This window comes from Manacus candei, unplaced genomic scaffold (assembly GCF_025592945.1).
Source record: "Manacus candei isolate 608988 ecotype Guabito, Panama unplaced genomic scaffold, ASM2559294v1 h1tg000028l, whole genome shotgun sequence".
In the NCBI taxonomy this organism is placed as follows: domain Eukaryota; kingdom Metazoa; phylum Chordata; class Aves; order Passeriformes; family Pipridae; genus Manacus; species Manacus candei.
The window spans coordinates 30,632,237-30,646,152 of NW_026138076.1; the positions used below are offsets into that span (position 1 = coordinate 30,632,237).

Consider the following 13,916-nt stretch of genomic DNA (forward strand, 5'->3'; position numbering starts at 1 on the left):
GGATCCTTTGGAGAGATCAGATTTATCAGTCAATAGTTGCGGCTCCTGTACTTTATTTCTGAGTGCACTTTAAAATATTTTACTAATGGTTAAAAATTAAACACAAATCTAACAGCTGATATTCTAAAGAATCCCAGCCAGAGGAATTTGTCTACAAAGGGAGATAAAATTTCATCATGCGAATGCTCCCAGTTTGCTTGGTTTTCTTCTCTCTCTTTTGTCTTTGTGGATCAGAGGTAAGATATGTTTTATTGTGGTAGCAGCAATTTATTAAAAAGGTTTTAAAACAGTTTATTGTTACAAAAGCAAAACCAGTTGATTTCTTTTTTAAGTTTCCTTTCATGGTATTTGGGTTTCCTACATTAGTTTTAGACCAGCTTGAATGTTTGAAGCTTGCTGTTTCTCTTTCATGTACTGATTGTATCTGGGGCTTATGCTAACAGGCTTGTGGGAAAGATTTTAATCATGACCTTACGCTAAACCAAATTTGCAAGCATGGCTGACCACATAAAGGTACTGCTATTTCCCCTGCCCCCCCCCCCCATTTTTTTTAGAAACAAGATTACAGTCTTGTCACAGGGCAGCATGGTACATCCTACTGCCAGAAGGTTTGCTGAGGATTGTCTTCAGGCAGAAGTGTCCTGGAAAGCTGAGCTGAGCTGAGCATTCAGCATGACCCGAGTATTTTAGAGAAATCCTGAGATAAAAATCAGCACCTGTTGTTCCCGTTCAGGAGAAGCACCAAGCACAATACGGGAGTTATGCCAAGCCGGATCTGGCTCATACTTTGGATTCTACTCACCTGAGAACAGCAGGAAGAGTTTAGTAAGATTATACAACCATTAAAAGGAGGGTTGTTGGATTAAATTCTGCCCCAACAACATAATCACTGACTTTACTGTGGCCAGAATTTCTTCACAAGAATTTTAAACTTCAGCTATATTGATTCAGTTGACACATCTGAAGCTGATAAATCACATTGGAGGACTCACTGTTCTCTCTCATTTTTATGCAGAGTCCATCCATATATATTTTTCATGTTTCATCATTCATCCTACCCACAGATCTTAGTAAGCAAAAGCACTCAGCTTGCAATGAAGTCACAAGACAGCTGCATGAACACAGTTGCAGAGCCACTCAAACAGAGGCTGTCAGAGGGAGGGTCAGAATCTGTGCTTGCAGTCCAATGATGACCACCAACCACACTGCAAATCCACTGCTGTGCCAGATACAGGAAAAAAGCTGATAAGAAAGGGCATTTAATTTTCAAATTTCTTTAAGACACTTGTTACTTGAGCAGTCACAGAGTAAAACAAATCATTAATTGTAGTTCATAAATATTTACAGGTGATACTTAAATCCAAGGTCAACCAAGCCAATAAAAAAAGTCTTAGAAAAAAATCAAATTTCTATTTTTTTTATTTCTCTGGTGTTTAAGTCCCCCTATGTTTTGATCTGCTTACAGTCCCATTGCTGGGATGTGTTATAAACCAATGGCTTAAAAAATGTTTATAATCAGCTGTGCATTTCAGCTGATGTTTGAAGAGTAAAGAGTATAAAGTTTGTGGGAGACCAGTAAGAGAGAAGATCACACCAGGTAAATGATCCAAAAAGAAAAAAATGTTCAGAGAAACTGAGAAAGATGAGGTGGCCAAAGACAAAAAACACCATAAATGATATTTAGCAACTTTGTGGTTCTTAGATAGGAAAAGGTTTATGAATGGACACTTTGTTGAGGGATCTGCAAAACTCTTGGTGCAGTCCCTAATCTTAATCCCTTTTAATTAGATTGTTTTTGTGCCTTGCAGAATGCAGCATCTAATGCTGAAGAAAACCAGTTTCAGCAGGTTGAACCTACCCAGCCAGCTGAGCAAGACACGTACCTCATAGGAGAATGCTTAAGCAACCAGTACACCCACAAGTCCTGTAAGAAAGTTTTTTGTCACCCATGGGAACGATGCGTGGAGGGAAAATGCCTCTGTAAGCTTCCCTACCAGTGCCCAAAGAATGGCTCTTCTGTTTGTTCTACCAATGGAAAGAACTTCCATACTTACTGTCAGCTAAAGAGCTATGAGTGTCAACAACCCAAAGCAAAGTTTCTGCACAAGGGAAAATGCATGCCTGAAGGTATTAACACCTCCTTTTCCAAAATTTATCAAACATTGGTGGTTAAGGAGATGCTTGTTATTTACAGCTCAGAAAGTCTGTTCCGTTTCTTGCACTAGCCACAACATGAAACAGAAAATGAAAAGTCATTGAAAATGGGCAGTATCTGTTGATTTTCATAAAAAAATAAAATGATTGACAGGCCCAGGTAGAAAGGGAAGAAATAGACATGGGAAAGAGCCCAAAGGTTTCTAAGCAGGGTGCTGACTATGGGGGGAGGCAGTGGGAAAGGGCCTGCTGTGAACATTAACAGAGAGGGTATCTTTTAAGAGGGACAAACCTCACAGGAGTAAGTGTCCAAGGAATGGAGTCAAGCTGCTGAGGTGTGTGTGGGAGTGCATGGGGGAAGGTAAGCCACGTTCACCTCAGCCATCTTCATGCTGTGGATTCCATCCAAACAGAAAGCTGTTGTCCCTCAAACCACCAACAGTTTTTGCACTGACAATCAGCTGTTTGTTCTCACCTGCTTTTTATGTTGCACCAAGCTGCTTTGTTGGCTCAATATCTGTCTGAGTGCAGGGAAAAACAGCTCCCGTGAACTGGGCAGGTGCCTCTTTTAGCAGAGGCAGATACCTTTTAGCAGAGGCAGTTCCTGCCCATCCTCCAGCCTCACCTCCACGAAATGTTTTTTGTCAAGCCAGGGCTAGTACTGTCCCAGTACCATCACACCCTTTCCTCAGAGAAGTAGCAACTCAGCCCATCACCTTCAGGGTGGCAAAATTCAATTCTGTCTATTCTACTGAAAAGGTCTGGAGAACCTCCATATGGTCCTGGTGCACTCTCTATATGGCTTCACTATGTTAAGCTGAGGACTTTAGCTTCACTGTACACAGCAGACATTTTGATACACAGGTAGTAGAAACAGGATCTGGCCACCTCACTTCAAGTGTTACTGGTTGGTTATCGAAAGTTCCCTAAAAAAGGTCATTATACTAAAATGCAGCCTGTTCTCAGTAGACCTCCAGCTACTCTTAAGTGTCCATTATCCTCATTTATCCTTAAACTGGTATATTTTGAAAAAATAGCAGGCTCAAAGACACAAAGTCAATCCTCAGAAAATTCACAAATAATACCTGAAGTTTCTGATTCCCAATCTACTGTTCTTTCCATATGAACCTCGGCTGTAAGTACAAAATTAGTCCTGATTTGGTTTTGTGCTGTCTTTCCACTAGATACTTCTATATAATATGATATTGTTTGGGAATTTTTTTTAGAAACATTTTTAGTCTCTCTGGATCATGGAAATCTAAACTTGCTTCAAGTAAAACCTGTTAATCAAAAGGACAACAGTTTTGTATGTGCTACTGAATGGACTATGAACGAAGCAAACGTGGCTTGCAAGCACCTTGGCTTTGAATTGTAAGTTTGGGGAATTTATCTCTGGATAACTGCAAGGGATCTGAAAAAGTAGTGATGCTTACAGAATTGTCAGTCACATGCAGCCAGCAGTTAAGACAGAAAACTCATGAGCGAGTATTGGCTCCAATATTCTAACAAAACTTCTTAAACTAACACCTCAGAGTGAAAGCCAAAACACAGATTTCTGTGTTCTATTACAGGTTACAACTGTACAAACCATAACTGTTTTACTTCTAAAATAAAGCTGAAGACCAATGTGGAGGTGTTCTCTCAGGTCTGTGTAAGGGAAAGTGCACGGATCACAGAGTAGCTTTGAGCAATGATCTCTCTACATGGAACATGGAGTTTTTTCCTTCACCCCTCGCCCCTGCTGCTACAGGTTGCTTTGGCCCCAGGTAGGGCCAAAGCCACACACAGCTTGTTCTTTTTCCTGTGAACACACTGATGACCCAAGTTGCGTATTCAGCTCCTTATAAAGAGTCAATTCTATATCCTGTACATAATAATTCTACACCTGTACAACTAATTTAACTTAGTCAGGTAGAGCTGTCTCCCCAACTCTACCCGAACACTAGAGATGCAATTGCAGTGCCCTAAATTGTCTGTTCTAGGTGAGAAGCAAGTATTTCCTACTCCTGATCAGTATCTCTTTAGATAGCAGAGAAGGGTGTGCCCTGGGACAGAGCATTCAACCCTGGAGTCCTGTTGAAAGTGTCTCAAGTTACTTATTTACTCAATCCATATTTCTGAAAGGAAGGGTGCACATACACTGTTGGGAGGATACTGCTCAGCTAAAACCAAGAAAGATAAAATTTATTAATCTCAGCCTTGCAGTGGCCTAAGCTTCCTCAATATGCACTGGTTTTGATAACCCCATACAGGATGGTTTCCAATTTATGGCTCACCTGTGTCCACACAGAGATAGAGATCTGAGCTTACAACTTCTGCTACATAAGGAGACTTTTCTATCCATCATGATACACAGTGACTGTCATAGAGCTACATATGCATTTGGGGACAGTTCTATGCAGCAACCTGCAAAAATTAGCACTTCACTTTTTCTTCCAAAATAAACATTTCCTATTTACCTCGAGACAACTCCATGGGAAGTCTGCTCTTGTTCTTAGGCATGACCAAAATTCTTTAGCAATGAGGAAAATAATATAAATTCTAAACAATAAAAGCAGTGGACAATCCATTGTGAAATTATATAATTTGTTGTTATTATTATTTATATCTCCACAGAGGTGCTGAATATTATCAAGCCATTTCCAGCATCACAGAATCTGCTTTAAATTCATTGCACTGTCTGCAAATAACTTGCAGGGGCCTAGAGACAAGTCTTGCTGAATGTCACACAGAGATGAAATCAAGAGATAGTAATGAGGGACTTGTTAGCCTCCAGTGCTATGAAAATCTCAGAGGTTAGTAGATATTTTAGTTTAATATCTTTATGGAGTTCTTACATTTTGAGTTTATTTTATATAATGAGAACCTAGTTTGCCGAACTCTCAGCCACAGCAAACCTGCACTGAAAACTTCTGACTTTTTTGAAATAATCATTTTGCAGTCTTTAAGACAATTGAGGCAATCTTGAGTCATGACAGTCTTGAGTTTATGAGTTTGGAGAGTCACTGTTGCTCCTTAAATATTTTTACAGGTATGTCACCCATGGTTCTCTTTGTTCTCCCATCCCTTCCAAGGGTACCAAGGTATCCCACAAGTCTTATCTCTCCCAGCTTAACTGGTGAGGAGACAGGTGACGACTTCCTACTCACTGTTTTCTCTGTGAGGGAGATCAATTATCACACGAGTAGCACTGTAGCCAGACAGGCATGACTATAGTGGAACTGCTGGTGTCTTCTGGGGAGTTTCGGGACTCCTCAGTTTCTCATAGATAAACGGGGAATCAGGGTCCTGTTTTGAATTCTAACAGCTTTTCATTCTCTGGAGTGAGCTTTCTTTGGGACTGATAAGTATCACCCTGAGATGCTGCTGCTTAGAAGGGCTATGAATCGTCTCAAGTTTTTCTTACAAAAGGAGTTATTCACAGACTCTTGTTGAGTTCTTTCTACAGGGGTAACATCTTAATCACTTGAATAATTTACAGTGGGTTTGAACTGATTGTTTCTTGTTTAGTCTTTCCCTAGAAGAAATTAAATTCCCTTTTGCCAGGCTACTGAAAGTTGGAGGAGGAAAATAAGTGGCCACGCTGAAACCTTGATGAGAAGGCAATCAAAACAATAAAAAAAGATTCCTATTTAGGTGACTGGGCCCCAACATGCCTACTGTTGATAGGCCAAACTGCTGACAGAATAAAATATGCAGGCAGAGTATTTCTCTAGGCAATTGTGAGCCTATGGTCAATGCCACACTAATTTCATTTTCATTTTGCTGCACAGTTTGTTCAGATGGTGAGTTTCATTGTGTCAACAAGAAGTGCATTTCTCTGAGTAAAACCTGTGATGGAATCAATGACTGTGGAGACCTAAGTGATGAACTGTGCTGTAGAGGTAATGATTTCCTTTCTCAGGTGTTTCAAAATCATTTCAGCAGAAAACCACTGCCAAAGAATTTTTCCAGTGACAGCTTAAGTCTCTCTTCCAATAAGTCACTACATTAAAGCAATCAAACCACAGTTTATGTATAGGCAAGTGCAAAAAAAAAGCAGGCATAATATACTTTTTTGAAGCAGGCAAGTGATCTCTGAGAACCTAGATTTCCTCAGAGGATGAGGAAATACAATGAGATTATTTAAGAGGCTGTTAAATACTGATACAAAAAATGAGCCATGTTAAAATGAAAATGTATTTTTAGTTGGGAAAAATCAGTAGTAATTAAACAAAGACACTGTTTTTCCAATGAACTGATTTTAAACCAAAGTAAGATATCTCTTAAATTTATTATTAATGCGAGATTATCTTTAGAATATCTGTGAACAGTTCCCATCACACTGTTTGTTCACTGAACAGTCATTCTTTCAGCATCTGCAATTCCAGCTGTAAAAATGCTGATTAGAAACATGAAATGGCTCTACCATGGCCTGAATGCAGGAGAATACTCCCAAAATTTGGGTTTCACGTGCCAAACAGTAATGTGGTTTACAAATCCTATCATTATCCCTCCACAACCTTGATTTTCTAGTTTTACAGTTTTAAGTAAATTTAATCTGATAATTGTGAAAACACATTCACAGGTATTTAGAAAAAAAGTAATAAATACCTGTGATTTCATCTATTTGGAGGACATTTATTTGGATTCCACATGGCAAATATAGTGGTGCTTCAGCTGAATGGGCAGAAAACAATTATTCTTGGAATCAGAAGAAATATTTCAACTGAGTTCAGTGGTCTTTGGAACATACAATCCATATCTGGACACATTTAGAGAACTACCTTATCTTCTATTAGACACAAATATCCTTAAATAGGAGATTGACATAAGATTTTAAAGAAGCTCAAAAGCCCCTGACATCAATTCAAGCACTGCTTTGCTTTTGATAACTTTTAAAGTGATCACAAAAATTAAAAGGAAGGGGGTTCTCAGGTTCATAATACCTTTTCATGTAATCAAGAATTTTAGAAGAACTAGAGTTATTACATCCAGTATCTTCATAATAGGATTCTTGATTCCTAACCCTGCATTTAGGCATTTAGGTCACTCAACCAAAAGTCAGCTTGGTCTCTGATTTGGGATTTGGCGCAAGCATCATCAGTTCCTAATTCGAGATGATCAGTAATGCTGCAAAAACTGAAAGTCCTTTGGCTGAGGTTGAGTGTGGGCATGTGTTATGGATGAAACTGGCACGAAGTGACACCAAGTCCAGAAGTACAGGGCTGAAACAGTAACAGAGATCCACATTTTTCAAGTTTTAAAACTTCAAGATTAGAAAGTGAGAAGACCCAAGTACTCATTTTGTTTACACGTACAGAGCCTGCTTTTGTGATCTATTTATGAGCTGCCAAGTCCCCTGCAACATGGGTATTATATTGTGTTTATATTTTAAAAAGCTCTCTGACTAGGTGAGGTTGCTGAATCATATGATCCTGTGATTTACATTTGTAATTCTCCTATTTTACAGAGTGCAGAGACAACAGCTTCCACTGTCGGTCAAATATCTGTATTCCAAATAAGAATGTCTGCAACCAAGAAACTGATTGCCTCACAGGAGAGGATGAAGCTCGAGTTCGCTGTGCAGGTTTCCTTCTGAAAGGTGTTTTTGTTTCTTTTTTTAAATTCTGCTCAATTATAACTAGAGACTACACAATGCATATTATTAAATTATTTATCAGATTGGCAGAACCAAAATGCATGCAAGAATTAGTCTTCCCAATGTTATGTTATGCACAGTAGGAAGAAAAGGTTATGTGATTTTCCTCCTCTTCCTTCTAGAAAATAGCAAGAAGACTAAAGGAAGGAAGAAACAGATGTTTTGGGAGGCTTAAGGCAGATTATGTCTTTTGTTTACGTGGCCATCTATAAAACTGGTATCCCTTATTTGTGAAGAAAGTGTTGAGAGGGGGAGCAGGAATATTTTCTTCACAGATGAGGAATTCAACTAGTTTGTCAATATAATAATTCTTCTGTGCTCTTCCCCTCTCTGTTGAAAAGATTTTGCTTTGTTTTGAAATTAGAATGTTTTTCTTTGCTCTGATAAGAGACAAAGTCTAAAGCCAAAAAAGTAAACACTACCGGTAAATGGTAATTAGTACAGGTAAACTGAACTCTAAATGTAAACATTACTGTCAGTGATATGAGAACAGACACAATGCTCAGCCCCCATTTAGGAATCGAATTCAATGAGCACTTTTTTTGGATAAAACCTTACAGACCAGATTCAGGAAGCATTTAATTTACCTCTCATGTTGAATACCCTCCCTTACTCTGCTAAAGGAGGCACACAGTACACAACACCATAATCTAAACTGGAAAAAAAAAACCCCAGACCTGTTATCTAATGCTCCTTTGGGCTCTAGAAAGCTTCATAAGGGGCAGGAGGAGGAATGTTGTTTCCTGGTGGAGGAGAATGGTATATCACTTTACAGATCAAAAACCAAAAAAAGGCTATTTCTCAGGGTTTCCTTGCAGATGGGCTCCCTAGACTTGGCAAGCAGAGTAGATGTCATGTAGTTACAAATGAGTATCTGCTATTGTAGGTCATTTGTAGGCTGAGGCAGCCAAACAGTGTCTAGAAGGAAAGGAAACAGCAAGCACCAGGCTCAAGCATATGCTCTCCATATGCATTTAAAAAGTGTACCGTGATTTTGGCACACAAACATATATTCAAGTAAATGTTTGCCAATAATTTTAATATTTTGTTATTTTACTGCAGACAAAGAAAAAGGGGCTGAAAATGACAGCATGGATAAAGGTAAGTGTAACTAGCCCTCCAAAAACAACAGCATACCCTCTTATTAGTGACTTTCAGCTACCAGCTAGCTGGTCAGATCCAGAACACTCAGATATTTGGACTTTGTGATTTAGTAAGATGCACTCTGGGGCTTACTCTTTGTCTCGCTTTTCACTAAATTCAAGAAAACCATAATAATTCATCCTGGCTGAGGACCCACATCTGTATGTTTTGGCATCTGGTGGAGGTACACTCCCAGCAAATCTAGGGGAATAGCTTTAAAATTATTTGCCTGAATGCAAGCAGCATTGGAAAATGAAGAGAAGTAATGTGATGCTAAGACACAAGCAATTTTCAAAGCAAAAAGAGATGCCAAAATTTTTAGTCTTTGCTTTCCTGCAATTTCAGCTACTGGCATATTCACAGCACTCAGATTTTCAAGATAAAGATAAACCTGTCTCCAAAGAGAGAGAATGTATATCTGAGGTACATTTTTCCTTTTTGTCAAAGAAAGAAGAATGATAAAGACATTTCTTCCCCAAGCACACTGTGGTGTTACAAATCACACATTAACTCGACGGAAAAGAATCATAGGTGGAGAGACTGCAAGAAAGGTAAAAAAAACACCTTACCTCATATGAGTTCATTCAGCATTGATTTAAATGGGCATTATTTGCTTTCTGTTAAACTTATGGAAATAACAAAATCAGCTACAACATTTATTTCTTGTTTTGCAGCAGTAGTGGCATCACAGTGAATGAAAAGTAAAGAGAAGTAAAATTTGTAAAGTAAAATATGGAGCTGCAAAATTGAGCATTGTACACACTGAAAATTAATCAGAAAAACACTTAATACTATAGCTAGAAATAACAATTCTGGCAAAATGGCATTAAAATTTGCGTCCTTGAAACAGAATACAGCAAAAATTCTGCACTAGATCAAAGCAGTCAGATTCTACCTCTGTTTCTCTGCCTACAAGAGGTTTCATGACTGAAAGTTGGAGAGAAGGTGGCATCGCACAAAGTCAGGAGATTGAATAAAATTACTGGATTTTATCATATATATCCTTTATATCTGATGTAGCCCAATTTACAACTTCTGCACAGCAGATCTATAATTTACAATCAGGCATAGTCAAGATGGTGAGATGATATCAAGAGATGTGTTTCCCTTTATGCACTAGAATAGTACAAATAATGATTTCTCATTATTTGTGTTTGTTGTTTAAATAGGGTGAATTCCCCTGGCAAGTGGCAATTAAAGACACCAGCAATGAAGGTACAACAGTGTACTGTGGAGGGGTTTATATTGGTGGCTGTTGGGTTCTGACTGCTGCACACTGTGTCAGGTAAAAACGACAAGCTATGAAATTATTTTCTTATTGCAAGGCAGAAAGATTGAATTGGATATTATTGCCCTTTTCAGCTACCTGTTTGCTAATTTCTATTTGCCTATTGAATAGAACAATTTAAAAAACTGACTCACTCACATTAATGATGAGGAATATTCAGAGAAAACAAAGTATTTTGACAGTGAATAGAAAGATTAAAAAGTAATAAGTTTGAGAGACATAGCATACTTCAGTCAAATGGCAAGCAGGCAGGAAAGGTTCAAGGTAACCATTCTGGCTGAAATGCAATACAAGGGATCTCCTCTCTTCCCCATCTCTACCTTGGGAAAGTCCAGGATCTGTTCCCTGAGAATGTCCCTGGGGTCATATATTCCCCAGAACAAGCAAGAACAGACAGGGAAGATTTGCCAGTCCCATCCACATCTGCTCACTCTTTTTTCAGAGCAGCATAAACACCTGGTTTCTCTTTGTCACAGCACTAAACACAGAGCCTGGGTTTTAACATTTTTTCTGTATTAGTTGCAGTACTCAGCATGGGTCATCTGTCCTGCATTTACTATACTTCAGAAAAATCTAGACATCAAGCCCAGAAAGAAAATATATGCATATAACATGACCTTTTATTCTAGAGACACTTTGATAAAATGCATAAGTTTACAGCTTTAAACTAGTTGACATATACTGCTTGTGTTAAGTACCAAATTGTATTTTATTTCTCTGTTTTTTTCCAGGGCAAATCGAGTCCATCTCTACCGTGTCTGGGTTGGAATGTTGAATACAATACAGTATGACAAAGAGACACATACTTTTAGACTAAAACGACTGATAATTCATGAAAATTACAATGCATCAACTTATGAAAATGACATTGCTCTGCTGGAGCTGAGTGGTTCTGGGAATGGAGAATGCTCCACAGACCACAACAGCATACCTGCCTGTATCCCCTGGTCAGAGTATATGTTCAAGACTGGTGACAGATGCAAGATTTCTGGATGGGGACTAGAGAAAGGTATTTGCTTTAGTGCTTGCTACAAGAATGTACTATTTGTATCACTCCTTTTCTAGTTGTGGTGAGCTTTCATTTTGAAAAGGCTGAAGAATAGTTGTGCATAAAGCACTCAGAAGAGGCTGAGTACAAAAAACATAGGCTGTGGTTTGACATTCAGCTATCACTGTTGGTTCTCTTTTCTGTACTACTTCCTCTGCTGTTTCAGCACTTAGTAAATTGATATGGAGGACACTCCTGGATGAAAACTATCTTAACAATAAGAAATTTTCGTTTTTTCCATCTAATATTTATATTAGCTGTGGAGACCTGTTAAGGATATTATCAAGTGGCGGTTGGTAGCTCTCAGGGGCCCACAGTCACAGCCTGTCCTCTGTCCCAAGAGGATCTGATCTGCAGCCAACAGTTATGAAACTCAGCATATCCCATCTCAACCATGTTTGAGTTTAGCCCAGAGAAGTTGCACAGAGACCCATAAGCCAAATGTAATCATGCTTTCAAAGATTTGGGAAGCACTTGTTTTGTATCACAGCGTTACAGCCTGGCACTGGGGCTACCACGTTCTGGTTGTGAGGTTTCTCCTGTCCATACTCAGTAGCAGTCCAGCCAGCAAATGCCATGTTGGGAATTGCTAGCAGAGACAGAGAACAAAACAGAGCATCTCCTTAGACTTGTGAATACATAGTTCACCTGTATCTTCAATAACTGCTCCACTCATCCCAAAAAGACAGAGACGGATTGGAAAAAATGTAACAAGAATGAATTACAGCCACATCTCCATTTCACACAAAACAATATACCATTTTCCAAGTGTCAAGAAAACCTTGATATGGAAAACACAGGGAAAAATACCTGAGGAAGACATGGAAATGGATAGGGTTGAAAATGTCACAAAATGAAACTACTGTAGTTAACATCGCAATTGAACCACACTGCTTTTATTTTGAAACATATGACCAAGGTACTGCAATTCATATGGGGTAAATGTTACTGGCAGTTTAAGGTTTCTGGTTTATAATAATGAAGATAATATTCTGTAAATAATTAAATATGTAACTTTCAATTTATTATATTAAATGTGTCTCATACGTACTACCATTTTAAATTTAGAAAATTATATTCTTTTTTTCTTCTAGGTTATACCAAACAATTTATCCTCAAGTGGGGAAATGTTAATATATTTCAGAATTGTTCTGCATTGTATCCAGGACGATTTTTTAAAAAAATGGAATGTGCAGGCAAGCATCAGTTTTCTTACTATAATCTCTCTATCATCAAACTTACAGTTTAGAAGGTCAGACATAATGGCTGGGAATCTTCTAGACTTGGGAAAGACAAAAACCCAATTACCACAGTATCACTACTGGCAAAATGCTACAGCATCCACCATTATATATGTATTTATAAACAGAGTTCAGATGACAGTGTGACAAGTTTCTATAATTATGTAGAAAAATTTCTGCATGTAATTTGAGTTGTGTTTTCTAGACACACAAGCACTTTACAGTGCACTGACCTTCCCACCTTTACTACATTTGATTCTGATTCAGCAACATATTTAAGCAAATGCCTGTTCTAGAGCACAATAGGCAATGTGGCTGAATTCTTCTCTTTGGCACAGGGTGAAACAAGACTCACATGACTGACAACAAAGCAAATGAGGAGAATTTGGGCCGGCCACAAATGTAAAGAGAGATCCAGCACTTAAAAAGAAATGAGAAATAATAGACTGAAGAGGTTCAGAACCTCCTTTACTGGTGACAATTAGGCAAATATCTGTCAGGAAGTGACACGCACCTGAAAATTCTCCTGAGCTCTACTTTGTGCTCTAGCTTGTATAGGAACTTATTTTTGCTTTATATTTCCTCTTTTGCTTCAGGTACTTATGATGGCTCCACAGACAGCTGCAAAGGTGATTCAGGAGGACCCTTGGTCTGTTATGATGCAGAAAATGTGGCGTATGTCTGGGGTATTGTGAGTTGGGGTGAGAACTGTGGGGAGGCTGGTCACCCTGGCGTGTACACAAAGGTTGCCAGCTACTATGACTGGATTAGCCACCATGTGACACGGAGTCTCATTGCACGGTACAATATCTGAGCTTATATTCAATACTTCCTTCATATCACCCATGCAAAACCAAACACCAGTGCTTTTTCACAATCAGCAGTCATGTAACTTAGCAACAATTACTACAAATCTTTAAAGAATATATTTTGAAAATTCTTTACAGTCTACGAATAGCATAATTTTGCAGAGCCTGTAGGAAGAGAATTCTACAGACACAAGTCCACAGCAAAAGTCTGTAATAAAGAAGGATATTAAAATATCTTTTTCTTGTTGTTATTTTGGGTTCTTTTCCACTTTTCACATTGCATTTCAATTGCCATTGTTTAATTAGCTAAAACTGACCATACTGGAAGCAGTGGTTGGGAAATGAGTGCACTGGCCTTATGTGAACTTGCAGAAAGGACAGCAACCAGAGTACTTTAAAGGTCTTACATCACACTGAGGTCTAAGTCACTAGAAACCTTCTGCCCCTGCTTGGAAGATTCTTTAGGCTTATTGTGGAAGTAGACTTCAGACCATCTGTTAATCAAGAGATTGACTATGACCATGGGATTTGTTGTAATGCAACAATTACTCAAATAATACATCTGCTTAGTGGTAGTGTTTTTTCATCTACA

General features: G+C 38.5%; 1 protein-coding gene across 3 annotated transcripts; it reads left to right on the forward strand.

Moving 5' to 3' along the window:
* The first annotated feature begins 10 nt into the window (after positions 1 to 10).
* CFI (complement factor I) lies at positions 11 to 13,558 on the forward strand. Of its 3 annotated transcripts, none has more exons than XM_051789655.1 (12): positions 11 to 236; positions 1,809 to 2,127; positions 3,381 to 3,525; positions 4,771 to 4,949; positions 5,928 to 6,038; positions 7,607 to 7,723; positions 8,858 to 8,896; positions 9,386 to 9,489; positions 10,108 to 10,223; positions 10,958 to 11,235; positions 12,369 to 12,470; positions 13,112 to 13,558. In XM_051789655.1, the coding sequence occupies exons 1-12, from the start codon at positions 177 to 179 to the stop codon at positions 13,327 to 13,329; spliced, it is 1,788 nt and encodes a 595-aa protein (XP_051645615.1). In that variant the 5' UTR covers positions 11 to 176; the 3' UTR covers positions 13,330 to 13,558. The 3 variants fall into 3 exon arrangements, with proteins under 3 accessions (XP_051645615.1, XP_051645614.1, XP_051645616.1); XM_051789654.1 differs by having other exon boundaries at positions 13 to 236; positions 7,607 to 7,738; XM_051789656.1 differs by lacking the exons at positions 3,381 to 3,525; positions 4,771 to 4,949 and having other exon boundaries at positions 13 to 236; positions 7,607 to 7,738.
* The last annotated feature ends 358 nt before the right edge of the window (positions 13,559 to 13,916 follow it).

Coding starts and splice junctions, on each gene's coding strand:
- CFI (XM_051789654.1), top strand. CDS start 177: ATGCGAATGCTCCCAGTTTGCTTGGTTTTCTTCTCTCTCTTTTGTCTT. Junction 3,526..4,770: donor AAGCACCTTGGCTTTGAATT/GTAAGTTTGGGG, acceptor ATATCTCCACAG/AGGTGCTGAATATTATCAAG. Junction 11,236..12,368: donor TGGATGGGGACTAGAGAAAG/GTATTTGCTTTA, acceptor TTTTTCTTCTAG/GTTATACCAAACAATTTATC.